We start from the raw sequence: 23,057 nt of genomic DNA on the forward strand, positions 1-23,057 counted from the left end.
AAGCCTGACTGTAGTTACAAATGCTGTACACTCAGGTATCAAGTGAAGCCTGACTGTAGTTACAAATGCTGTACAGACAGGTATCAAGTGAAGCCTGACTGTAGTTACAAATGCTGTACAGACAGGTATCAAATGAAGTGTGACTAGTTACAAATGCTGTACAGACAGGTATCAAGTGAAGTCTGACTGTAGTTACAAATGCTGTACACACAGATATCAAGTGAAGCCTGACTGTAGTTACAAATGCTGTACACACAGGTATCAAATGAAGCCTGACTAGTTACAAATGCTGTACAGACAGGTATCAAGTGAAGCCTGACTGTAGTTACAAATGCTGTACACACAGGTATCAAGTGAAGCCTGACTGTAGTTACAAATGCTGTACAGATAGGTATCAAGTGAAGCCTGACTGTAGTTACAAATGCTGTACAGACAGGTATCAAGTGAAGCCTGACTGTAGTTACAAATGCTCTACACACAGTTAAGGCGGCCGTCCATACAAGAAGCGCGCAAGAGCGTCAAGTCATATTTTCGAAGAAATTGCCACAGTTATTTCAAGTTTATGCTCGTCGGCGTCAAAAGTTTTGATTCGCAAAAAAAGCGATTTTTGTTGCTTGACGTGCTGACGCACTGGGGAATCTCCCTCTTCCGCTTGTCTGGGATATACACGTGCTTTGGTCAAAATTTTGCCATTTCAGACGTATACGATGCCAAGAACACAAATAAATGAGGAATTATTGATCACTGAGGTACAGAAACATCCCTGCCTGTATGATATTGACAGCAGACATTATAAAGATGCAGAAATGTCATATAATGCATGGACAGCAATCAGCCAAGCATGCGAGTCAACAGGTAATATCATGTTTTGACAACAGTTGAAACAAACTACATCAAAATTTTAAACTCGTGAACATTTTCAAAAGCAGGCACCCTTATATAATTGTCAATATATGACTGGAGGTTTTTGTACATTAGCAGACACCCACAAAAATGCACTTGTGTACTCCTTTAAGTTGTACCTCTTCGAACAGTTGTGCATTGCCAGGGAATCTCTCGAGAAGGTGAACAGAAATACCTGCAAAAGTTGTCACGCGTTTGCATGGCGTCTGTTCCAGGGTGATTACCAATTCCACCAACATCTACCAGCACTTGAGTTCTACACTGTGCTTGCCCCTCATCAGATAATGACTGGGGTGTGTCTCGCAGTACAAAATTATGCAGGACACATGATGCCAGTGTTATCTTTTTGACACTCTCAACCTTCAGGTTGTTCTTTCTGTGGAATATGCGCCATCTGTTTGCAAGAATGCCAAACTCACTTTCTACTACTCTTCTGGCTCTAGAAAGACGATAGTTGAAAATGCGTTTGCTCTCAGGTAGATCTTTTCCTGGATACGGTCTCATGATGTGTCTTTTGAGTGGAAAGGCTTCATCTGCAACAAAGACGTAAGGCATAGGCCCATGATCGGTGTCTCCAGGTACAACCGAATCTTTTGGTATGCTCAGTTTATTCCCTTCAAGAGCTTTTCCAAGCGCGCTGAAAATGCAAGAATACCACCATCACTGTTGCGACCGTAGGCCCCTACGTCAATTATCAGGAATCTATAACCTGCATCCTTCTCCTGAAACACACTAACAAAAGAAATGTAATATGACCAAGTCAACAAAATCTTAATTTCAGTTCAATTTTTGTATGGATAGACGCGGTAACGTGCTGCTCGAAAAGAGGCATAAAATAAACGCATCGACGCGCTGCTTAGCACAGCGCTGCTTGCGCGCTTCCTGTATGGACGGACGCCTTTACGCCCTTTGAGCTGAAAAACTCCAGCCAGTCAAGAGTCTCATCAATGACATGACAGTGGATATTGAGCATGTCGAAGCCTACACCGGTGATGTCATCACTGATATCATGGATTGGAACAAACACCTGAACAAAACTGTGCCTTATTTGAAAGGCTGGCTCACTGAAGCCAAGTTCGCTCTAATTCAGTAAAATGTGAATATGAGCAAACACTTATACAATTTTGGAGTTGCGTCATAGGCCAAGGTTGAGGTACAGCCTGTTCAAGCAAAGGTGTAAACTATTTCAAACTGCGGAGGTTCCTCCTTAATAATAGGGAACTATAAGATTTTGGGGTATCACTAGTTAAGCATGTAAATTTGGTCAAAAAATTTCCAACGTGATGGCCTCTCTGACTGATTTGCTGTACAAAGGTTTTTTTAGGACAGAAACTGTCAGACCGATTTTGAGAAAATTAGACCATTTTCATGAATTTTTCTGTTCTCCAAGCACCAAACTTCAAAAAGGTTTTCAGATTGGCAGTAGATGCCAGTGACATTGGTGCTCGAGCTATCCTCTTACAAGAAAATACATCAGACTTGGATCATTCATTTTGGTATCTTACATAATTGAGAAAAACAATTCTTCCTCCACTGAGAGCTTTGCAACAATTTGGTGTGTACCTGGGCTCTACTTGGTTTCCTATACTAGTGTACACAAATCACATTCCACTGACATTTGTAAATAAACTTAAAGGGAAACTAAGTTTTGAATGATTGAAGTATGGATTGGGGTATTTTCTTTGCAGAATTTAATTTTGCTTTTTATGGAGTATAATTTGGACTGATTTGATTTGTGTATGGTACTATTCTTGTTGCACTGTGCAACACTTATTGGAGGATCAAAATACGAGCAACTGAATATCATAAAGGGCACTAGTCAAACTGACACATGTCTCAGTTGGTGGTTTATGCTCACAGGACTTAAAAGGGTGAACATTGCATTATACACAGTGAAACAAACTCACAAAATACCTTCAGGGTTTTCAGGTAAATGAACAGGTGATAACAAACACTTGACATTTGAGATAAATGAATTTCTGAAATTAATTTTCTGTTTTGCTAGCCATTTGTACACAAATATAAAGATCACCGTTTGTATATGTTAGTGTTATTATGTTAAACATATATCATCTTCTGTTTGTTTCAGGTGATAATATCATTTCATTTATCCAATGATAATAAATACTTGTTTGACCTTGTGATCCTATATGATCCTACAGGATGATGTGAAAGAGAAGGGATGTAAACATGTCCTCTTGAAGCAATAGTTACATGTCAAATTGTCACAGTGAATAGTAAAGGTAAACATTTTGTTACATGAGTAATGTCCCACAAAGAGATTTATGAGAAAATGAATTACATTCCTACATCTCATTCAGTTCCATATGATTCAATTCAATATATTAGTAGAGTTACAGAAAGTTAGGCACGACAGGAAATTCTGCATATAACTATTTTATGTTATGCACGCACACACATAATGCTACAAATATCTTCAAATTACAGACCGCCAAGGTTGTCTTGCTGATTGAGCCTTTGTGGGAGAGGAAGGCTGGTAGTATATTATGTCGGGGTGCTCTGCTGCAGCCCAGAACTGTGGACCGACACAGTCCATTTGTTTTCCAAAACAGTTCAATGTATAAATACAAGAATCATTACTTATTTCAACACAGTTTTCTAGCATTATTAAAATGTTGGTCCATTTGCAAGGGCCAACATGTTTTCCTTTACTCAAAAATCATTTCCTGGTTTCAAAGAAACACAGATGTGTTTCTGCACTTTTCATCAGATTCAGTTCAACTTTCCAAATTAGAATCTAACTTAATAATGCAGTTACAACTCATTTAATAAATGAACACAACTTATTAATATCTACTTGAGAATAGAGAAGAGGAACACTTCTTATGGATAGACAATTTCCTTATTGCAATAGATGTGACATTTCGGTGTAGATGCTAATGATCATTTGCTTTATAACGGTGTAAGCATCTACACCCTAAAATGCCCATCAAAGAAATGGGCCGGATGTTTTAACAAGGCTACAAATTAGCCAAATTAAGTGAAAATAAGTTGAATTTTGTGTTATGACACAAATAAACAGACTTTCATACATTTGCAACCCCCAAAACATGTGTTTTGAGCAAGTGCAATATTCTCAACTATACGTCTTATGCTTTTGTCCTTGGGTTAGATATTTTAACAAGGTTATAAATTAGCTGAAGAGACACACCTTCATTCAGTAGCAACCTATAAAACATGTTTTGACTTCTCGACTATGGGCCAGATATTTTTATAATGTTATTAATTAGTTGCATTAAGTTAAAATAAGTTGTATTTCATGTCATGATACTCATAGACACACTCATTTGCAACCTCGAAAATGTGTTTTGAGCAAGCATGGGCAAGGTAGTTACAATTTCATGTTTTCATCCTTAGTATATGTCCATGATAAAAGCAAATCCTTTATCAGAAACTAGCTAGAGTGCAAAGAGTTTCTGGAAAATTGGGTTTCAAAAATTGAATTGTGACATGTTCAATGTATAAAGTCATCGTTGGATGAGTCTAAAAATATGTTTCACTGTGTAATTTTGTGAATTACATATTTTTGTTACATATCATGACAATGTTAGTAGTAGGCTCCGGTGACCTTTTTTCAGAGTACCCTTAAAATTCCCTTAGACCCCTACTGGTCATGAGGGTGATTGCTGATAATAGATAGAGTAACCAATAGAAAAGTAACCAATTTTTGTGAGGCTCAAAGCCGTTCAATATTATCTGGCATACTTCTGAATATCTTAAACTTAACCTACATTCTTACACACTTGGCATCCAGGGGGTTAAGGTTTTTTGCATTTATTTGCCAAAAAATATATGTTATGTAATGATATATTTTCTAACATCTGGACATGCTTGCAAGTCAAATGTCTGTCTGTACGTCTGTCTGTCTGTCTGTCCACCTGTCTGTCTCTATGTCTGTCTGTCTGTCTGGTTAATACATTTGAAGCATGCAAACATCATTTATTGCATATCAATGTATCTCATTTATGATCAATATATGCACATTAATATTTTTAGGATACAAACTTCAAGGGATGAAATATATTCTGCTGCACTTTTTGCAGACTCCAGGTTATCATCAGTACAATCATGTAGATATCTGTTTATAATATACTGGTGCATGTGGTCAGCAATGAAGGAGGGCTCCATGAATCAGAGTAATACTTTACATAGTCACTAGCCTCCTGTTGCATCTGTTATGAAATGTTTCCCAGGATTGTGCTTACTGGTTTGCATGGTAGTCATTAGTAAATGATAAACAGTGAAAAATCTATATTAAAGATGCCAATGAAGTGTAGTTTAAATACATACAACACGAAAAACTATGTATTAAATGTATACAACATGAAAACTATGTATTAAATGTATACAACACGAAAAACTATGTATTACATGTATACAACATGAAAACTATGTATTAAATGTATACAACACGAAAACTATGTATTACATGTATACAACATGAAAACTATGTATTACATGTATACAACACGAAAACTATGTATTACATGTATACCACCACCGAAAACTTAAATGTATACAACATGAAAACTATGTATTAAATGTATACAACATGAAAACTATGTATTAAATGTATACAACACGAAAACTATGTATTACATGTATACAACATGAAAACTATGTATTACATGTATACAACATGAAAACTATGTATTACCTGTATACAACATGAAAACTATGTATTAAATGTATACAACATGCAAACTATGTATTACATGTATACAACATGAAAACTATGTATTAAATGTATACAACATGAAAACTATGTATTACAAGTATACAACATGAAAACTATGTATTAAATGTATACAACACGAAAACTATGTATTACATGTATACAACATGAAAACTATGTATTAAATGTATACAACATGAAAACTATGTATTAAATGTATACAACATGAAAACTATGTATTACATGTATACAACACGAAAACTATGTATTACATGTATACAACATGAAAACTATGTATTACATGTATACAACATGAAAACTATGTATTACATGTATACAACACGAAAACTATGTATTACCTGTATACAACATGAAAACTATGTATTAAAACTATGTATTAAATGTATACAACACGAAAACTATGTATTACATGTATACAACATGAAAACTATGTATTACATGTATACAACACGAAAACTATGTATTACATGTATACAACATGCAAACTATGTATTACCTGTATACAACATGCAAACTATGTATTAAATGTATATGAAACATTACATGAAAACTATGTATTAAATGTATACAACATGCAAACTATGTATTAAATGTATACAACATGAAAACTATGTATTACAAGTATACAACACGAAAACTATGTATTAAATGTATACAACATGAAAACTATGTATTACATGTATACAACATGAAAACTATGTATTACATGTATACAACAGGAAAACTATGTATTACATGTATACAACACGAAAACTATGTATTACATGTATACAACATGAAAACTATGTATTAAATGTATGCAACATGAAAACTATGTATTACATGTATACAACATGCAAACTATGTATTAAATGTATACAACATGAAAACTATGTATTACATTTATACAACATGAAAAATACGTATTACATGTATACAACATGCAAACTATGTATTAAATGTATACATGAAAACTATGCATTAAATGTATACAACATGAAAACTATGTATTAAATGTATACAACAACATGAAAACTATGTATTAAATGTATACAACATGAAAACTATGTATTAAATGTATTGGCTGGTGTTGAAGCTGTTGCCTGAAGTGTCACACAATGGCGACCAGGTGTATTGTGCATGATGTTGCTCAGATCTCTTGGGACATTGTTCATGCTACCAGTGATTGTCATGGCAACTGTTCTCTGGCTGCAGGAATAGAATACATTCTCACACTGTCAAATTGAGACATATAGTTAAGCCTCCTCACTTGACAAATTGAACATTTAAGTTATCTTGCTGAAAGATGATATTAGTGTTTTCATTTCACTTTGTTTTTCAGAAACTATTGCTGGTTTTAACTTGTGGATATAAATCCACTTGATGTATTTTCATAACTTTTTAAACACTGTTCCATCTTATTTACAGACTTAGAACTAAGTGGAACACAAGACTGACATCAGATTGAAAATCTATCGAAAATCTATATGTTACTACGTTTCACATACTGATAAGATCACTAATCTCTCACTTGTGTCTTGAAACTCCCACCCACACCTAAAAGGACATATATTCAATAATAACTTCTTAGCATATGTTAAGTGGTCCAACAAAATATACCTATTTACACAAAAGAAAAATTCATGTGTATATTTATTGTTATCTAAAAATCAACAGGCTGCCCTAATGCTACAACCATCCCCAGGAGAGCTCATTAACTAGCACAACCATCACAAGATACACTAGATGATATACAATCAGTACATAACATTCAGTTCTATCAAAAACATATTCAGTCCTAGTTCTAGGCTAATTGTTCGGCATTAAGACATCACAAGCTACAATGTTTTGACAGTAGGAAGCTTCAATCGTCACCATGTACTTTTCACATAACTGTCTCACGAAAAACACTAGATTAGTAGCTATTTAGACAGCTATTAGGATAGCATTTAATGCATTGTTTATAGTAAACACTCCTAGATCTTACTATTTACTAGCATGTGTGTGTATGTTTATACATTACTAAGCAAAGGTACACACACACACACAGTCACACCTTAAGCATAAAATATACCTGTCTGAAGATAACTCAAATTCATGTCATGATTTGACAGAAGATGAGTTAAGTTGGAAGTAAGTAAACAATAGTATCAGGGCTTCAGGAAAGAATCTACGAATTAGGATGGCAAATTGAAAAAAATATGTCAGGGTAATTCATAAAATAATATATGATGAAATGCTTGGGATATATGTATTGAAATTTTTCTAATATGTGAGAAAATTGTCTGTAAAAATCAAATTAAGTTGTTCTGTGTATGAGATATTTAAACACAAGAAGGTCATCCAGTCATCCTTCTTTGTCATGCAAGTAAATATTTACTGCTAAAACTGTTTTCTGATCCTTTGAGTTATAGTTGATTATGCGTTTTCAGTGTTTCAGTCTATTCAAGGTAATTAATTAAATGTGAAAAAAACTGGCTGGAAAAATGGGATGTTTGACTAAGACAAGGTATTTATCAAGCATGAAAACAAATTTATTATCACTTAATGGACAATTCTGCTGTAATAGCTGATAGGTAAGAGATTCTTTGAAGGGCATTTAGAAGTTATACACATAAAGACTAGAGTTTGTATATGGATGACAACTTCTTTATCGTGAAGGGTCACCTCGTTTCGAAGTATGTTCTTACTCCTTCATCAGGTGAATGAAACAATTAGGAACAAACAGCTATATACCGGTATGTACATGTTGAAACAACAACAGTATAACAAAGCAGAGACCATATAATAGATATGGTCTCTGAACAAAGGAAACAGTAGTTAATTGGTGGATGGACAAGTGGAAGCCAGGGATTTTAATCCAGGCATGATTGATAAGAAAAACAAATAGAAGCCAGGGGGTATAATTAGCACTAACTGGGTGGATGGACAAAAGGAAGCCAGGGATTGTTAATGCAGGCGTAGTTGATGAGGTAACAATAGTGGCATATAAAAGGGTGGTAAGAAAACAAATGGAAGCTGTCATTGGGAACATAGTGTGTCTTACTACCCAGGCATGTCTGACTTACTGGAACAAACTGATTGTACATACATTCATGACCAAATCATGTCTCTTCAGTTCTTATTACTCCATGTTGGTTTATGAACATGAGACAACATCTCAGCCTATGTAGGATGTACAATACATCTGTAACAGGGTGGTAGTATAAACATCTCAGCCTATGTAGGATGTACAATACATCTGTAACAGTGTGGTAGTATAAACATCCCAGCCTACGTAGGATGTACAATACATCTGTAACAGTGTGGTAGTATAAACAAACCCAGCCTATGTAGGATGTACAATACATCTGTAACAGTGTGGTAGTATAAACATACCAGCCTATGTAGGATGTACAATACATCTGTAACAGTGTGGTAGTATAAAGATCTCAGCCTATGTAGGATGTACAATACATCTGTAACAGTGTGGTAGTATGTCAGCCTATGTAGGATGTACAATACATCTGTAACAAGTATAAACATCCCAGCCTATGTAGGATGTACAATACATCTGTAACAGTGTGGTAGTATAAACATCCCAGCCTATGTAGGATGTACAATACATCTGTAACAGTGTGGTAGTATAAACATCCCAGCCTATGTAGGATGTACAATACATCTGTAACAGTGTGGTAGTATAAACATCCCAGCCTATGTAGGATGTACAATACATCTGTAACACATCTGTAACAGTGTGGTAGTATAAACATCCCAGCCTATGTAGGATGTACAATACATCTGTAACAGTGTGGTAGTATAAACATCCCAGCCTATGTAGGATGTACAATACATCTGTAACAGTGTGGTAGTATAAACATCTCAGCCTATGTAGGATGTACAATACATCTGTAACAGTGTGGTAGTATAAACATCTCAGCCTATGTAGGATGTACAATACATCTGTAACAGTGTGGTAGTATAAACATCTCAGCCTATGTAGGATGTACAATACATCTGTAACAGTGTGGTAGTATAAACATCCCAGCCTATGTAGGATGTACAATACATCTGTAACAGTGTGGTAGTATAAACATCTCAGCCTATGTAGGATGTACAATACATCTGTAACAGTGTGGTAGTATAAACATCCCAGCCTATGTAGGATGTACAATACATCTGTAACAGTGTGGTAGTATAAACATCCCAGCCTATGTAGGATGTACAATACATCTGTAACAGTGTGGTAGTATAAACATCTCAGCCTATGTAGGATGTACAATACATCTGTAACAGTGTGGTAGTATAAACATCTCAGCCTATGTAGGATGTACAATACATCTGTAACAGTGTGGTAGTATAAACATCCCAGCCTATAGGATGTACAATACATCTGTAACAGTGTGGTAGTATAAACATCCCAGCCTATGTAGGATGTACAATACATCTGTAACAGTGTGGTAGTATAAACATCCCAGCCTATGTAGGATGTACAATACATCTGTAACAGTGTGGTAGTATAAACATCCCAGCCTATGTAGGATGTACAATACATCTGTAACAGTGTGGTAGTATAAACATCTCAGCCTATGTAGGATGTACAATACATCTGTAACAGTGTGGTAGTATAAACATCTCAGCCTATGTAGGATGTACAATACATCTGTAACAGTGTGGTAGTATAAACATCTCAGCCTATGTAGGATGTACAATACATCTGTAACAGTGTGGTAGTATAAACATCTCAGCCTATGTAGGATGTACAATACATCTGTAACAGTGTGGTAGTATAAACATCTCAGCCTATGTAGGATGTACAATACATCTGTAACAGTGTGGTAGTATAAACATCCCAGCCTATGTAGGATGTACAATACATCTGTAACAGTGTGGTAGTATAAACATCCCATCTCCCTATGTAGGATGTACAATACATCTGTAACATCTGTGTGTGGTAGTATAAACATCTCAGCCTATGTAGGATGTACAATACATCTGTAACAGTGTGGTAGTATAAACATCTCAGCCTATGTAGGATGTACAATACATCTGTAACAGTGTGGTAGTATAAACATCCCAGCCTATGTAGGATGTACAATACATCTGTAACAGTGTGGTAGTATAAACATCTCAGCCTATGTAGGATGTACAATACATCTGTAACAGTGTGGTAGTATAAACATCTCAGCCTATGTAGGATGTACAATACATCTGTAACAGTGTGGTAGTATAAACATCTCAGCCTATGTAGGATGTACAATACATCTGTAACAGTGTGGTAGTATAAACATCTCAGCCTATGTAGGATGTACAATACATCTGTAACAGTGTGGTAGTATAAACATCCCAGCCTATGTAGGATGTACAATACATCTGTAACAGTGTGGTAGTATAAACATCCCAGCCTATGTAGGATGTACAATACATCTGTAACAGTGTGGTAGTATAAACATCTCAGCCTATGTAGGATGTACAATACATCTGTAACAGTGTGGTAGTATAAACATCTCAGCCTATGTAGGATGTACAATACATCTGTAACAGTGTGGTAGTATAAACATCCCAGCCTATGTAGGATGTACAATACATCTGTAACAGTGTGGTAGTATAAACATCCCAGCCTATGTAGGATGTACAATACATCTGTAACAGTGTGGTAGTATAAACATCTCAGCCTATGTAGGATGTACAATACATCTGTAACAGTGTGGTAGTATAAACATCTCAGCCTATGTAGGATGTACAATACATCTGTAACAGTGTGGTAGTATAAACATCTCAGCCTATGTAGGATGTACAATACATCTGTAACAGTGTGGTAGTATAAACATCTCAGCCTATGTAGGATGTACAATACATCTGTAACAGTGTGGTAGTATAAACATCCCAGCCTATGTAGGATGTACAATACATCTGTAACAGTGTGGTAGTATAAACATCTCAGCCTATGTAGGATGTACAATACATCTGTAACAGTGTGGTAGTATAAACATCCCAGCCTATGTAGGATGTACAATACATCTGTAACAGTGTGGTAGTATAAACATCTCAGCCTATGTAGGATGTACAATACATCTGTAACAGTGTGGTAGTATAAACATCTCAGCCTATGTAGGATGTACAATACATCTGTAACAGTGTGGTAGTATAAACATCCCAGCCTATGTAGGATGTACAATACATCTGTAACAGTGTGGTAGTATAAACATCCCAGCCTATGTAGGATGTACAATACATCTGTAACAGTGTGGTAGTATAAACATCCCAGCCTATGTAGGATGTACAATACATCTGTAACAGTGTGGTAGTATAAACATCCCAGCCTATGTAGGATGTACAATACATCTGTAACAGTGTGGTAGTATAAACATCTCAGCCTATGTAGGATGTACAATACATCTGTAACAGTGTGGTAGTATAAACATCTCAGCCTATGTAGGATGTACAATACATCTGTAACAGTGTGGTAGTATAAACATCCCAGCCTATGTAGGATGTACAATACATCTGTAACAGTGTGGTAGTATAAACATCTCAGCCTATGTAGGATGTACAATACATCTGTAACAGTGTGGTAGTATAAACATCCCAGCCTATGTAGGATGTACAATACATCTGTAACAGTGTGGTAGTATAAACATCTCAGCCTATGTAGGATGTACAATACATCTGTAACAGTGTGGTAGTATAAACATCTCAGCCTATGTAGGATGTACAATACATCTGTAACAGTGTGGTAGTATAAACATCCCAGCCTATGTAGGATGTACAATACATCTGTAACAGTGTGGTAGTATAAACAAACTCAGCCTATGTAGGATGTACAATACATCTGTAACAGTGTGGTAGTATAAACATCTCAGCCTATGTAGGATGTACAATACATCTGTAACAGTGTGGTAGTATAAACATCTCAGCCTATGTAGGATGTACAATACATCTGTAACAGTGTGGTAGTATAAACATCTCAGCCTATGTAGGATGTACAATACATCTGTAACAGTGTGGTAGTATAAACATCTCAGCCTATGTAGGATGTACAATACATCTGTAACAGTGTGGTAGTATAAACATCTCAGCCTATGTAGGATGTACAATACATCTGTAACAGTGTGGTAGTATAAACATCCCAGCCTATGTAGGATGTACAATACATCTGTAACAGTGTGGTAGTATAAACATCTCAGCCTATGTAGGATGTACAATACATCTGTAACAGTGTGGTAGTATAAACATCTCAGCCTATGTAGGATGTACAATACATCTGTAACAGTGTGGTAGTATAAACATCCCAGCCTATGTAGGATGTACAATACATCTGTAACAGTGTGGTAGTATAAACATCTCAGCCTATGTAGGATGTACAATACATCTGTAACAGTGTGGTAGTATAAACATCTCAGCCTATGTAGGATGTACAATACATCTGTAACAGTGTGGTAGTATAAACATCCCAGCCTATGTAGGATGTACAATACATCTGTAACAGTGTGGTAGTATAAACATCTCAGCCTATGTAGGATGTACAATACATCTGTAACAGTGTGGTGGTATAAACATCCCAGCCTATGTAGGATGTACAATACATCTGTAACAGTGTGGTAGTATAAACATCTCAGCCTATGTAGGATGTACAATACATCTGTAACAGTGTGGTAGTATAAACATCCCAGCCTATGTAGGATGTACAATACATCTGTAACAGTGTGGTAGTATAAACATCTCAGCCTATGTAGGATGTACAATACATCTGTAACAGTGTGGTAGTATAAACATCTCAGCCTATGTAGGATGTACAATACATCTGTAACAGTGTGGTAGTATAAACATCTCAGCCTATGTAGGATGTACAATACATCTGTAACAGTGTGGTAGTATAAACATCTCAGCCTATGTAGGATGTACAATACATCTGTAACAGTGTGGTAGTATAAACATCTCAGCCTATGTAGGATGTACAATACATCTGTAACAGTGTGGTAGTATAAACATCCCAGCCTATGTAGGATGTACAATACATCTGTAACAGTGTGGTAGTATAAACATCCCAGCCTATGTAGGATGTACAATACATCTGTAACAGTGTGGTAGTATAAACAAACTCAGCCTATGTAGGATGTACAATACATCTGTAACAGTGTGGTAGTATAAACATCTCAGCCTATGTAGGATGTACAATACATCTGTAACAGTGTGGTAGTATAAACATCCCAGCCTATGTAGGATGTACAATACATCTGTAACAGTGTGGTAGTATAAACATCTCAGCCTATGTAGGATGTACAATACATCTGTAACAGTGTGGTAGTATAAACATCCCAGCCTATGTAGGATGTACAATACATCTGTAACAGTGTGGTAGTATAAACATCTCAGCCTATGTAGGATGATGTAACAATACATCTGTAACAGTGTGTGGTAGTATAAACATCCCAGCCTATGTAGGATGTACAATACATCTGTAACAGTGTGGTAGTATAAACATCTCAGCCTATGTAGGATGTACAATACATCTGTAACAGTGTGGTAGTATAAACATCCCAGCCTATGTAGGATGTACAATACATCTGTAACAGTGTGGTAGTATAAACATCCCAGCCTATGTAGGATGTACAATACATCTGTAACAGTGTGGTAGTATAAACATCCCAGCCTATGTAGGATGTACAATACATCTGTAACAGTGTGTGGTAGTATAAACATCAGCCTATGTAGGATGTACAATACATCTGTAACAGTGTGGTAGTATAAACATCCCAGCCTATGTAGGATGTACAATACATCTGTAACAGTGTGGTAGTATAAACATCTCAGCCTATGTAGGATGTACAATACATCTGTAACAGTGTGGTAGTATAAACATCCCAGCCTATGTAGGATGTACAATACATCTGTAACAGTGTGGTAGTATAAACATCCCAGCCTATGTAGGATGTACAATACATCTGTAACAGTGTGGTAGTATAAACATCTCAGCCTATGTAGGATGTACAATACATCTGTAACAGTGTGGTAGTATAAACATCTCAGCCTATGTAGGATGTACAATACATCTGTAACAGTGTGGTAGTATAAACATCTCAGCCTATGTAGGATGTACAATACATCTGTAACAGTGTGGTAGTATAAACATCTCAGCCTATGTAGGATGTACATACATACATCTGTAACAGTGTGGTAGTATAAACATCTCAGCCTATGTAGGATGTACAATACATCTGTAACAGTGTGGTAGTATAAACATCCCAGCCTATGTAGGATGTACAATACATCTGTAACAGTGTGGTAGTATAAACATCCCAGCCTATGTAGGATGTACAATACATCTGTAACAGTGTGGTAGTATAAACATCTCAGCCTATGTAGGATGTACAATACATCTGTAACAGTGTGGTAGTATAAAGTTCAGTACATTCCATGCTTACAGATACACAACCAAGCAGTGTTTTTGCTTTCATAATAGATATTTTCTGTTGATGAAAATAGATAAAATATTCTATCGCACTGTCATCAAGCTTCTCCAACTTAAAGGGATAAACCATGATGTCTAAATTAAGGGATGATGCTCCAGCTTTGTCACTGTTCAGAGGTGGGTATTTTAGTTCGAGAGAGATGAAGAGAACCATGAAGATGATCCATATGAATTACATATGGCTGTGGAAGATCAGTATCATCATATATCACTCAGCCAATGTATCAGACATCTCTCAGAAGCCTCTGCGTCGAATGACTTCAGGCTCATCATAATTTTGAAGTAGACGCAGCTGATTTTGTTCAATGCTTTGTAAGCATGGATAAGTCTTGGGTTCAGCACTATCTGCCATCATATGACTATTGACCCTCATAGAACAGAAGTTATGTTCACAAGGGGAGTATGTGGGCCGGTGCAGTGCGGTGATGGACTGTGTTGATGCAGTGGTTGCTGATTACTTTTCAACATAATTACTTCTTTGGTCCACACAGTTGTTCCAGTGATATTAAAGTGCCTTGATCCCACTTGTGTTTAAGATTTCTCTTGTTGGTGTGAGAAAATCCTCCAGGGCAGAAACATATCATTTTCTTCATGTTAAGAAAGAGGTGGAAATCAGACCATGCCAAATCTGGTGAATACGCAAAGATGTTCAATGAGATCCTATAGGTATGTGATGCAGCCATGATGGACTTTATGGTGCATGGCTATCAGCACAGCAATTCTTCTCCATCTTGATGTGTTTGACTGATGTTTTAGAGTTTTTGTTAGTGAGTGACAATAAAGGCAAGATACTGGGTGACAACTTCTTTATTATATGATATCAAGAAGTTGTCATTTATTCTTCACCATGTCACTGCCAACCAGGGCTGCTACAGATATAGCTGGTCACTACTGGTTCATTCACTTCAAAGTGATTCTCTTCAAAGTGATCCACTTCTTTACTCAATCACATCAGCACTTCTAGTGATGCTTTCCAGGACACTTCTTGAAATCCTGATGACTTCCATAGGCCAGGGATATACTTATTTCATCATTATACTTAATGATGAGTTGTTGTGACCACACGTTTGGGGCCTATCATAACTAATATTCACTGAAATATTGTATCTTGTCAGCGGAAGATTAAAGTTGTCAACTTTCATTGTCGAGAGAAATTCAGACCAGCAAGCACTGATGGGACTTGTATAAAAAAGTCCCAGTCTTGGGCTGATTTCCTTACACCTTTTCATATGATCTTGTCCATAGCAGATGCCCTGTCAAGAGTGGTTTTGAAGTTGTTTTAGAGACACTTCACTTTGGAAACAATACCTGTATGTTTCCCAAACTGAAGCATCATCATCATAGTGAAAGGAATAGGTCATGCTTTCCATCCATTTTCAACAAGAAAAATATTGATGAAATATATAATGGATGAAGAAGTTTGATATGGGTCCTATTTCAATGACTTCACTTTTAATGGAAACATATTCTGCACCAGGACCTGTAAGGTGCATGCCTGCATGTCTCTACTAACTGAGGACACCAGCCATTCCAATGATTCCTGTTCCAAGCGAGCCATTTCCAACTGCAAATCTTGCTATTTGGAATCCTTGGTTACTGATGCACAAATCAAGGCAGAGCTTCCATGCTTTCATAAACAATTTCATGCTCAAAGATCTACATGTGGAAGGCTAATGATAACTCATGTTACTTAGTTCCATCACAGTCCACCTGTGATGATTCGGGTTAGAATATTGATCTTCATTAACCCATGCTTGTCGTAAGAGGCGACAAATGGGATTGGTCGGTCAGACTTGCTGACTTGGTTGACACATGTCATCGGTTCCCAATTAAGTAGATCGTTGTTCATGCCATTGATCACTGGATTGTCTGGTCCAGACTCGATTATTTACAGACTGCCACCATATAGCTGGAATATTGCTGAGTGCGGCGTAAAACTAAACTCACTCACTCCATCACAGTCTATCTAGGTAACAGTTGTCTGCAGGTCATTTTGACTGGTGGTAACATCAGGGCATGAACATCCACAGTCGGCAGTCACTCACTGGGCTGTTGACATCAACGTAAGATGCAATATGCAGATGTTGAACTTTAGCCTTTGCAGTGTTTTCTTTGGCATGGTTGGGATGAAACACACTGGACAGTTCAACCACGAAGTATCAGGAACTGCCTATGGTGGAAGATAATCTAGTAAAAACGTTTGTGATGGGGTGTCAAGATAACCCCTTGCATGCATCACTCAGAGATAAGGTGCAGATGTGGTGAAACAGATGTTGTGTCAACAGTTGGAAACTTCACTACGAGATTACAACCAACATTTGGCAGTCTGTGTATTCGCAAAACCTTGTATATTGGTTGGGGTTCGCAATGCTCTTGCCATCTCATGGAAAGATGTGTCATGCATGCACTTTTCTATTACCAGCAGTTCTGAGGAAGTTGGGAGAGATGAGACACATAGCTGCTTTTGAGGACACCAATTAAAATGTGGTTCCCAGAACTGAAAAAGATTACAGGGAACCAAACCCATCACTCACAAAGTCTCAATGGCTCTGCACATCTGGAACATGTGTAAAAGGGTTTTCTGTTACCGGAGGGTTTTCTGTAAAGCATCTTGAAAGCACTAAGTGGATTTACTTAGAGTCTAAAGTAAACTAACTGGTTTAATCTGATGAAAGCCACACCTATGTTCATTACTGACAACTTGCTGTTTCTATGTAGCTAAGCAGTTATAAGGTGGTACCAATGTTGAGCCAACAATTCCATACTTGCTGCTTTAAGGCCTGTAAAGATGTACACAGCACACGAAATAACAGCTTCAGAGCTCAAAGTCAGAAGATGTACATCAGACCAAAATCAGACAAAGACAACTGGAGATTCATGTCTTCCATTCTGGGAAATGAGGATACTGCTGTCATCATTATGTCCAGTGTGAACTTTAAACCACTATGTTGGAAGTGACATAGACTTTGAGGAGATTATTTCCTCAAGCAGCTAGGAATTAGAGCTCAGGTTAAAAAGGATTCAGATGACAATTCTGCAGGCTTATCAATATGACAATTTATTGCCATTTCAAGTGCATAATCCACTTGTCGTTAGGGTCTTGGTATCTAAACTAAACATGCAGATGGCCCTACAAACTAATTCCTCACTGGGTGATTTCATCGAGGGCTGCTTTCAGTGAAAGGATACTACTTGATACCACTTCTGAGGACATCTCTGCTGAAGAGATGAAGGTTGTCTATTTGTCTTAATGCTGCAGTTAATTGTCCGGAGAAGAAATTCAATCTTATCTGTGGGACTAGCCAACAATGGGAGTCTCTTTATGTCACCTTCCAAACACTGATCCTGGTTTGTAACTGAATTTCTGATTGGTCCATTACATTGAGCAGGGTAGTCAATCAATGGATGGCATACATCGAAAGTTGCAAGTTCATCACATCTAATCAGTGGGTTTAAAAGTCATCCAGAAAGGAAACAAGGATCACTTCCACCAAGGACTAAGTCTTATTTTACTTGTCAAGGAATCTTGGAAATAAATCGTGCACTCAAAGCATGGAAATATCACTTAATGCTGTCATCAATCCTAGTGGCCACAGTGAGTGCCACAAGATGGTACCAGGTCAACTGGATTCATGAACGATTGACACTCAAACAGACACAAATGTAGGCTGAAAGGTTGTCATATTCTATGGAATGTTACAGAGGAGGATAGTGGATTTAATAGAGAATTATAACATCAATTTGGGACACAACTCACCTGGATATATTTCACAACAACAAGTTCTGTGGAATCTACTGGGAATCCACGGATTGGATTGGATGGGAATGTGTGCATATGCTTTCCCATTGTGTTGTCAATAAATGAAGGTAAAATCTTTAACGACAATGGTTCTTCTCCTCCAGCAAAATGAAATCAATAAAGTCTTTGTGTTCCAAAAAATGTAAACGAGGCAGTGAATAAATGATGTACTCTTTTTTAGGTTTTTGGTGTGCTGCTAATAAACAACCTAGGGAATGTTTAATAAAAAATGATCTAAGTATGAGAAATTACATATTCTTTGGAAACCAAAGAACCAAACAAACAAAACTGATTTGAGTCCAAACATGATTTTATAAAGACGTGAAGAAAAGCTGTTTACTTTCACTAAAGAAACATCAGATCACATTATTAACATGGCAGTTAAAGATAAATTTGTTTCACATTTTGGCGTACTGTAAAATCACAGTTGTGCAGTTAAAGTGACAGGGATAGCTTGTTTTCATCTACATGGAACACATATCTTAAAGAATTCTTAAATCCAAACTCATTGATGCAGACTGATTATTACTTTGCTGAACTATTATTAAAGACCACAATTGTCTGAGTTGTGAAAACTGCAGTAATGTGGGTATAATGTCAGGGTTTACATACAAAGGTATAGTAAGTCAGGCTATAAAATCCTTATTTGATTGAGCTCTGGGATTAAATGGTTTGCCATGGGAGGTATATAAGAACACTTTGCACCCTTTCCCATATATACATCTATTGTTTAAGTCTGTTTTGGACACTGGAATTTTTCCAAATTCATGGAACACAGGAATTAAATTGCAGCTTTTAAGAAGGGAGACAAATCAGATCCTCACAAATACAGGACATCACAATGCTGAATGTAGTTTGGAAATTGTTTAGATCCATTTTTAAAAGCAGACTACTTCACTGAGTGGATGTAGAGGAAGTTATAATGGAGAAGACAAAGCTGGGTTTTTTTCAAAACCCATTATTCAACCAGTCCTAATATCCTTGTTTTACAGTCTTTACCATAAAATATCTTTGAAAACCAAATCATTGCTTCGTTGACATCCAGAAAGTTTTTGATTCTGCTGATTGGATAAAAATAATATTTCTGCTTTTACAGAGAGTCAAACATTGTTTAAGATTATGTATAAAAATATTTGAGTGTGTGTCATGTTTTAAATTTTTGGATGTGAGTTTCATGACAAGATGAACTAACCAGGGGATGTTGATCTTGGAACCGATGTGAAAATGAAAGCACATGAAGAATATCTTCTTCAAACAAGACTAGTTAGTATGTTGGTATAGTTGGTATGTACCTAGGATTTGCCTAAGTTAATGGGTAGGAAGATATTCCTGTGATTATTTACTTTGTCATATATAGAGAGCTTCTTATGACTTATTTCAGCAATGGCTGCTTATCTTGTGATTACATTTTCATATGCATGGCCAAGTTTGTATCTTTTGTATGAAATTGTAATGTTTTGTAGGAACTGGAAAGACGTGGAAGCAGAGGCAGCATATTTGGGACACTTGGACTTGGCTCAGATGCACCATTCATCAGTCAACGAGAAAGAAGACCAAGCTTTCAAGCATTTGGTGAAAGTGTGGTAAGGTGTAGAAAATAATTTACATCTATGATTAGTCAAAACAAACATAAATGATACAATTTATGAACAGGATGTCCCAAAACAAATCACCATGTACAAAAACAGTTCACTAATCACATAATGATTAATGCCAAACTGAATGAAACCTCTACCTCGTGCTCTGAATGGTAGACAACTTGAATCAGCTTTCTATCTTTAAGCTTTTCCATAAAACTATAGTTAGCTTCAACTGCCAAGACATCTTTTGAACATCTGGTTCTTTTTTAAATCTTAATTTCAGTTTATTACAGATATTACAGGTGATACAAAATGTATGTAATAATTGCATGAACAAACATAGCCAACTGGCAACATTTTACAATCCTAATATATATTCTAAAGTTATTTTTAATGCATATTTCAGATGCATCTCTTTTCCGGAAAGTGAATATGTTTGATGGAGGGACAAAACCAGTGAATCAGCCTTAAAGCCAAGTTTATGAGCTTCAAAAGAATCTTTGCAGGTCAACTTAGCAAAGAACAATCAAGCTATTGTCAGATCATGTCAAATGAAATCTATATTAATGTTCTTCCACTCATCCCTGATGCTGTTGAGGCAATGACACAAAAGTATTGACTTTGTGGAATATTTATGTCAGTCAGTACAAATATAGATAAATGAAGAATATGAGGAGGTCTTTTTAAACAAAGGTGAAATATTTTTATCCTACTCATTATTCTTTACAAAACTTTTATGAAAGAAACTGTCTGTGAGATAGGTTGTTTCCAATACAGCAGGTAACAAAGGTTAAATGATATGTTGATTCCTTGTAATAATCCCTCATGATAAGAAAGATATTGATGTTTACATAACCTGCAGGAAATGAAAAGTTCTATTTGATCACATCTGGACAAGGATTCAATTAAATTGAGTCTAAACATTTGGTATGGAGTGTATCATGCAAAAATAAATAAGTATCAGGTATATACAAGTCATGTCTCTTTTTAATTGTATATACAAAGTTCAACTCATTCAGTTTATGGATACTGTTTGTGAACTGGTTTAGTCTAAGAAACATTTTACTTTTCCTTTTTGTAAAAATTGAGGAGGTCAAAGTTGAAATTGACAAAGTAAATCTGTTATGGACTAAAGAAAAAATACTTCTTAGTTACCTGACATAGAGGGTTCAATGTTCTGACATATGTTCCATCTGCTGTAGTGCAAGTGATTACCTCTGCTGTAACTTAGCTAATGGCATGTTGTCCACTCCCCCTACCTTTCAAATGTAACATGTTTCGTATTTTGTGCCACAGTCTAAAATCCTTTTAACATCTTCATAGATGATGCTTTCATGTGCACAGAAGATACTTAAATTTACACACATGAGTATGATGTTACAATCTACTCAAGAGACGGTCATCATCTAGTATCAAACTATGAACTTGGTAACCATATTTTCTCAAGTAATCAATAATAGTTCCAGGTCTGTTTCATGTATAGAATTTTTCGGAGTATCAATAATGACCGACTTGTTGGATTTTCATTCAACCATGAAATGTCTTTATTTAGGTACAATCAATGAAGTAACTCTTCATTTTAGCGTGTCAGAATTTTGGTAGATGAATCTTTTTGATTTCAGTTGTGAAAAACAGAAAAACGCAAATAAAAAAACTCAACATGCTGCTAAAAGTATAAATAAATCATATATATATATTTGTATTAACTATATCCAATGTTTATACTATATATCCAAATAGGGTCCTAACTTTACAACACAGCATCACAGTCTCAGTAATGCCAAGCAAGATTATAATATCATCAACTTGATGTATTTTCTCGGTAGATGATCAACAATTTTAGACTGTGGTGTTAGTACACTTCCATACATTTCAGACATTCAAGCACATGCATAAAGCTTATATTATTGCATTGTAATAAAGTTTATGAAGTTAAGATGGTGTGTATTGGTTATGGAACTGCAGCATTATGTTTTTCTTATCTGTTTTTAGACTTATTTATCTTTGGCAGCCATATTAATATTGTAAATGACAATTTGTGTATTCAATACACTGTAACTTTATTGTGTTGAGAGGCAGGGTCTGATTTGTTTTCTAAATTTCTTACCTTTTGCAGCCACTTTTACTAAAAAACCACAATATTGAGAGAGTTTGGTTAAATATATTTCTCACACATTTCTAAAATATTTGAACCATAGCCTCAAATTGAAAATCTATTTTTTTCACTACTCTATAGTGAGTTAGGTATTTTGCTTTATCTAATTTAGCACTCAGGTAACACCTTCATGATCTTAATTTTGATATGTAGTAAATTACATTCATAATAACACTGTTTTGTTGTTGATTTGGTTTGTTTTGGGTTTTTTCTTTTCTTTTCTTTTCTTTTCTTTTCTTTTCTTTTCTTTTCTGTGTGTGTGTGTGTGTGTGTGTGTATGTGTGTGTTTTCCTGAACACTTGTGTTTTGGTTAAAATGTATGATAAAATATGGTTATAACAAACTGAAATTAGTGGTCCTTTTGAGTTTGTTATATCCAGACTTTACCAGATTATTAGGTGAGCTACCAAGTGTTAACTGAAGGTAAATTGCATATACAGTATTGTGCTAAAAATCCTGAACTGTTAAAATGT

General features: G+C 36.0%; 1 protein-coding gene across 1 annotated transcript in view; it reads left to right on the top strand.

Annotated features, from left to right (window-relative positions):
- Positions 1 to 22,510, top strand: part of LOC124286347 (SCY1-like protein 2) — a 163,829-nt gene extending 141,319 nt beyond the window's left edge. Inside the window, exons 17-18 of the mRNA XM_046722711.1 lie at positions 20,313 to 20,432; positions 20,836 to 22,510. Of these exons, the coding sequence (XP_046578667.1) occupies positions 20,313 to 20,432; positions 20,836 to 20,859 (144 nt within the window). The 3' untranslated portion in view covers positions 20,860 to 22,510. The remainder of the gene's footprint in view (positions 1 to 20,312; positions 20,433 to 20,835) is intronic.
- The last annotated feature ends 547 nt before the right edge of the window (positions 22,511 to 23,057 follow it).

The sequence above is a fragment of the Haliotis rubra genome, unplaced genomic scaffold (assembly GCF_003918875.1).
Source record: "Haliotis rubra isolate DU_JTF1 unplaced genomic scaffold, ASM391887v1 Scf110, whole genome shotgun sequence".
Classification (NCBI taxonomy): domain Eukaryota; kingdom Metazoa; phylum Mollusca; class Gastropoda; order Lepetellida; family Haliotidae; genus Haliotis; species Haliotis rubra.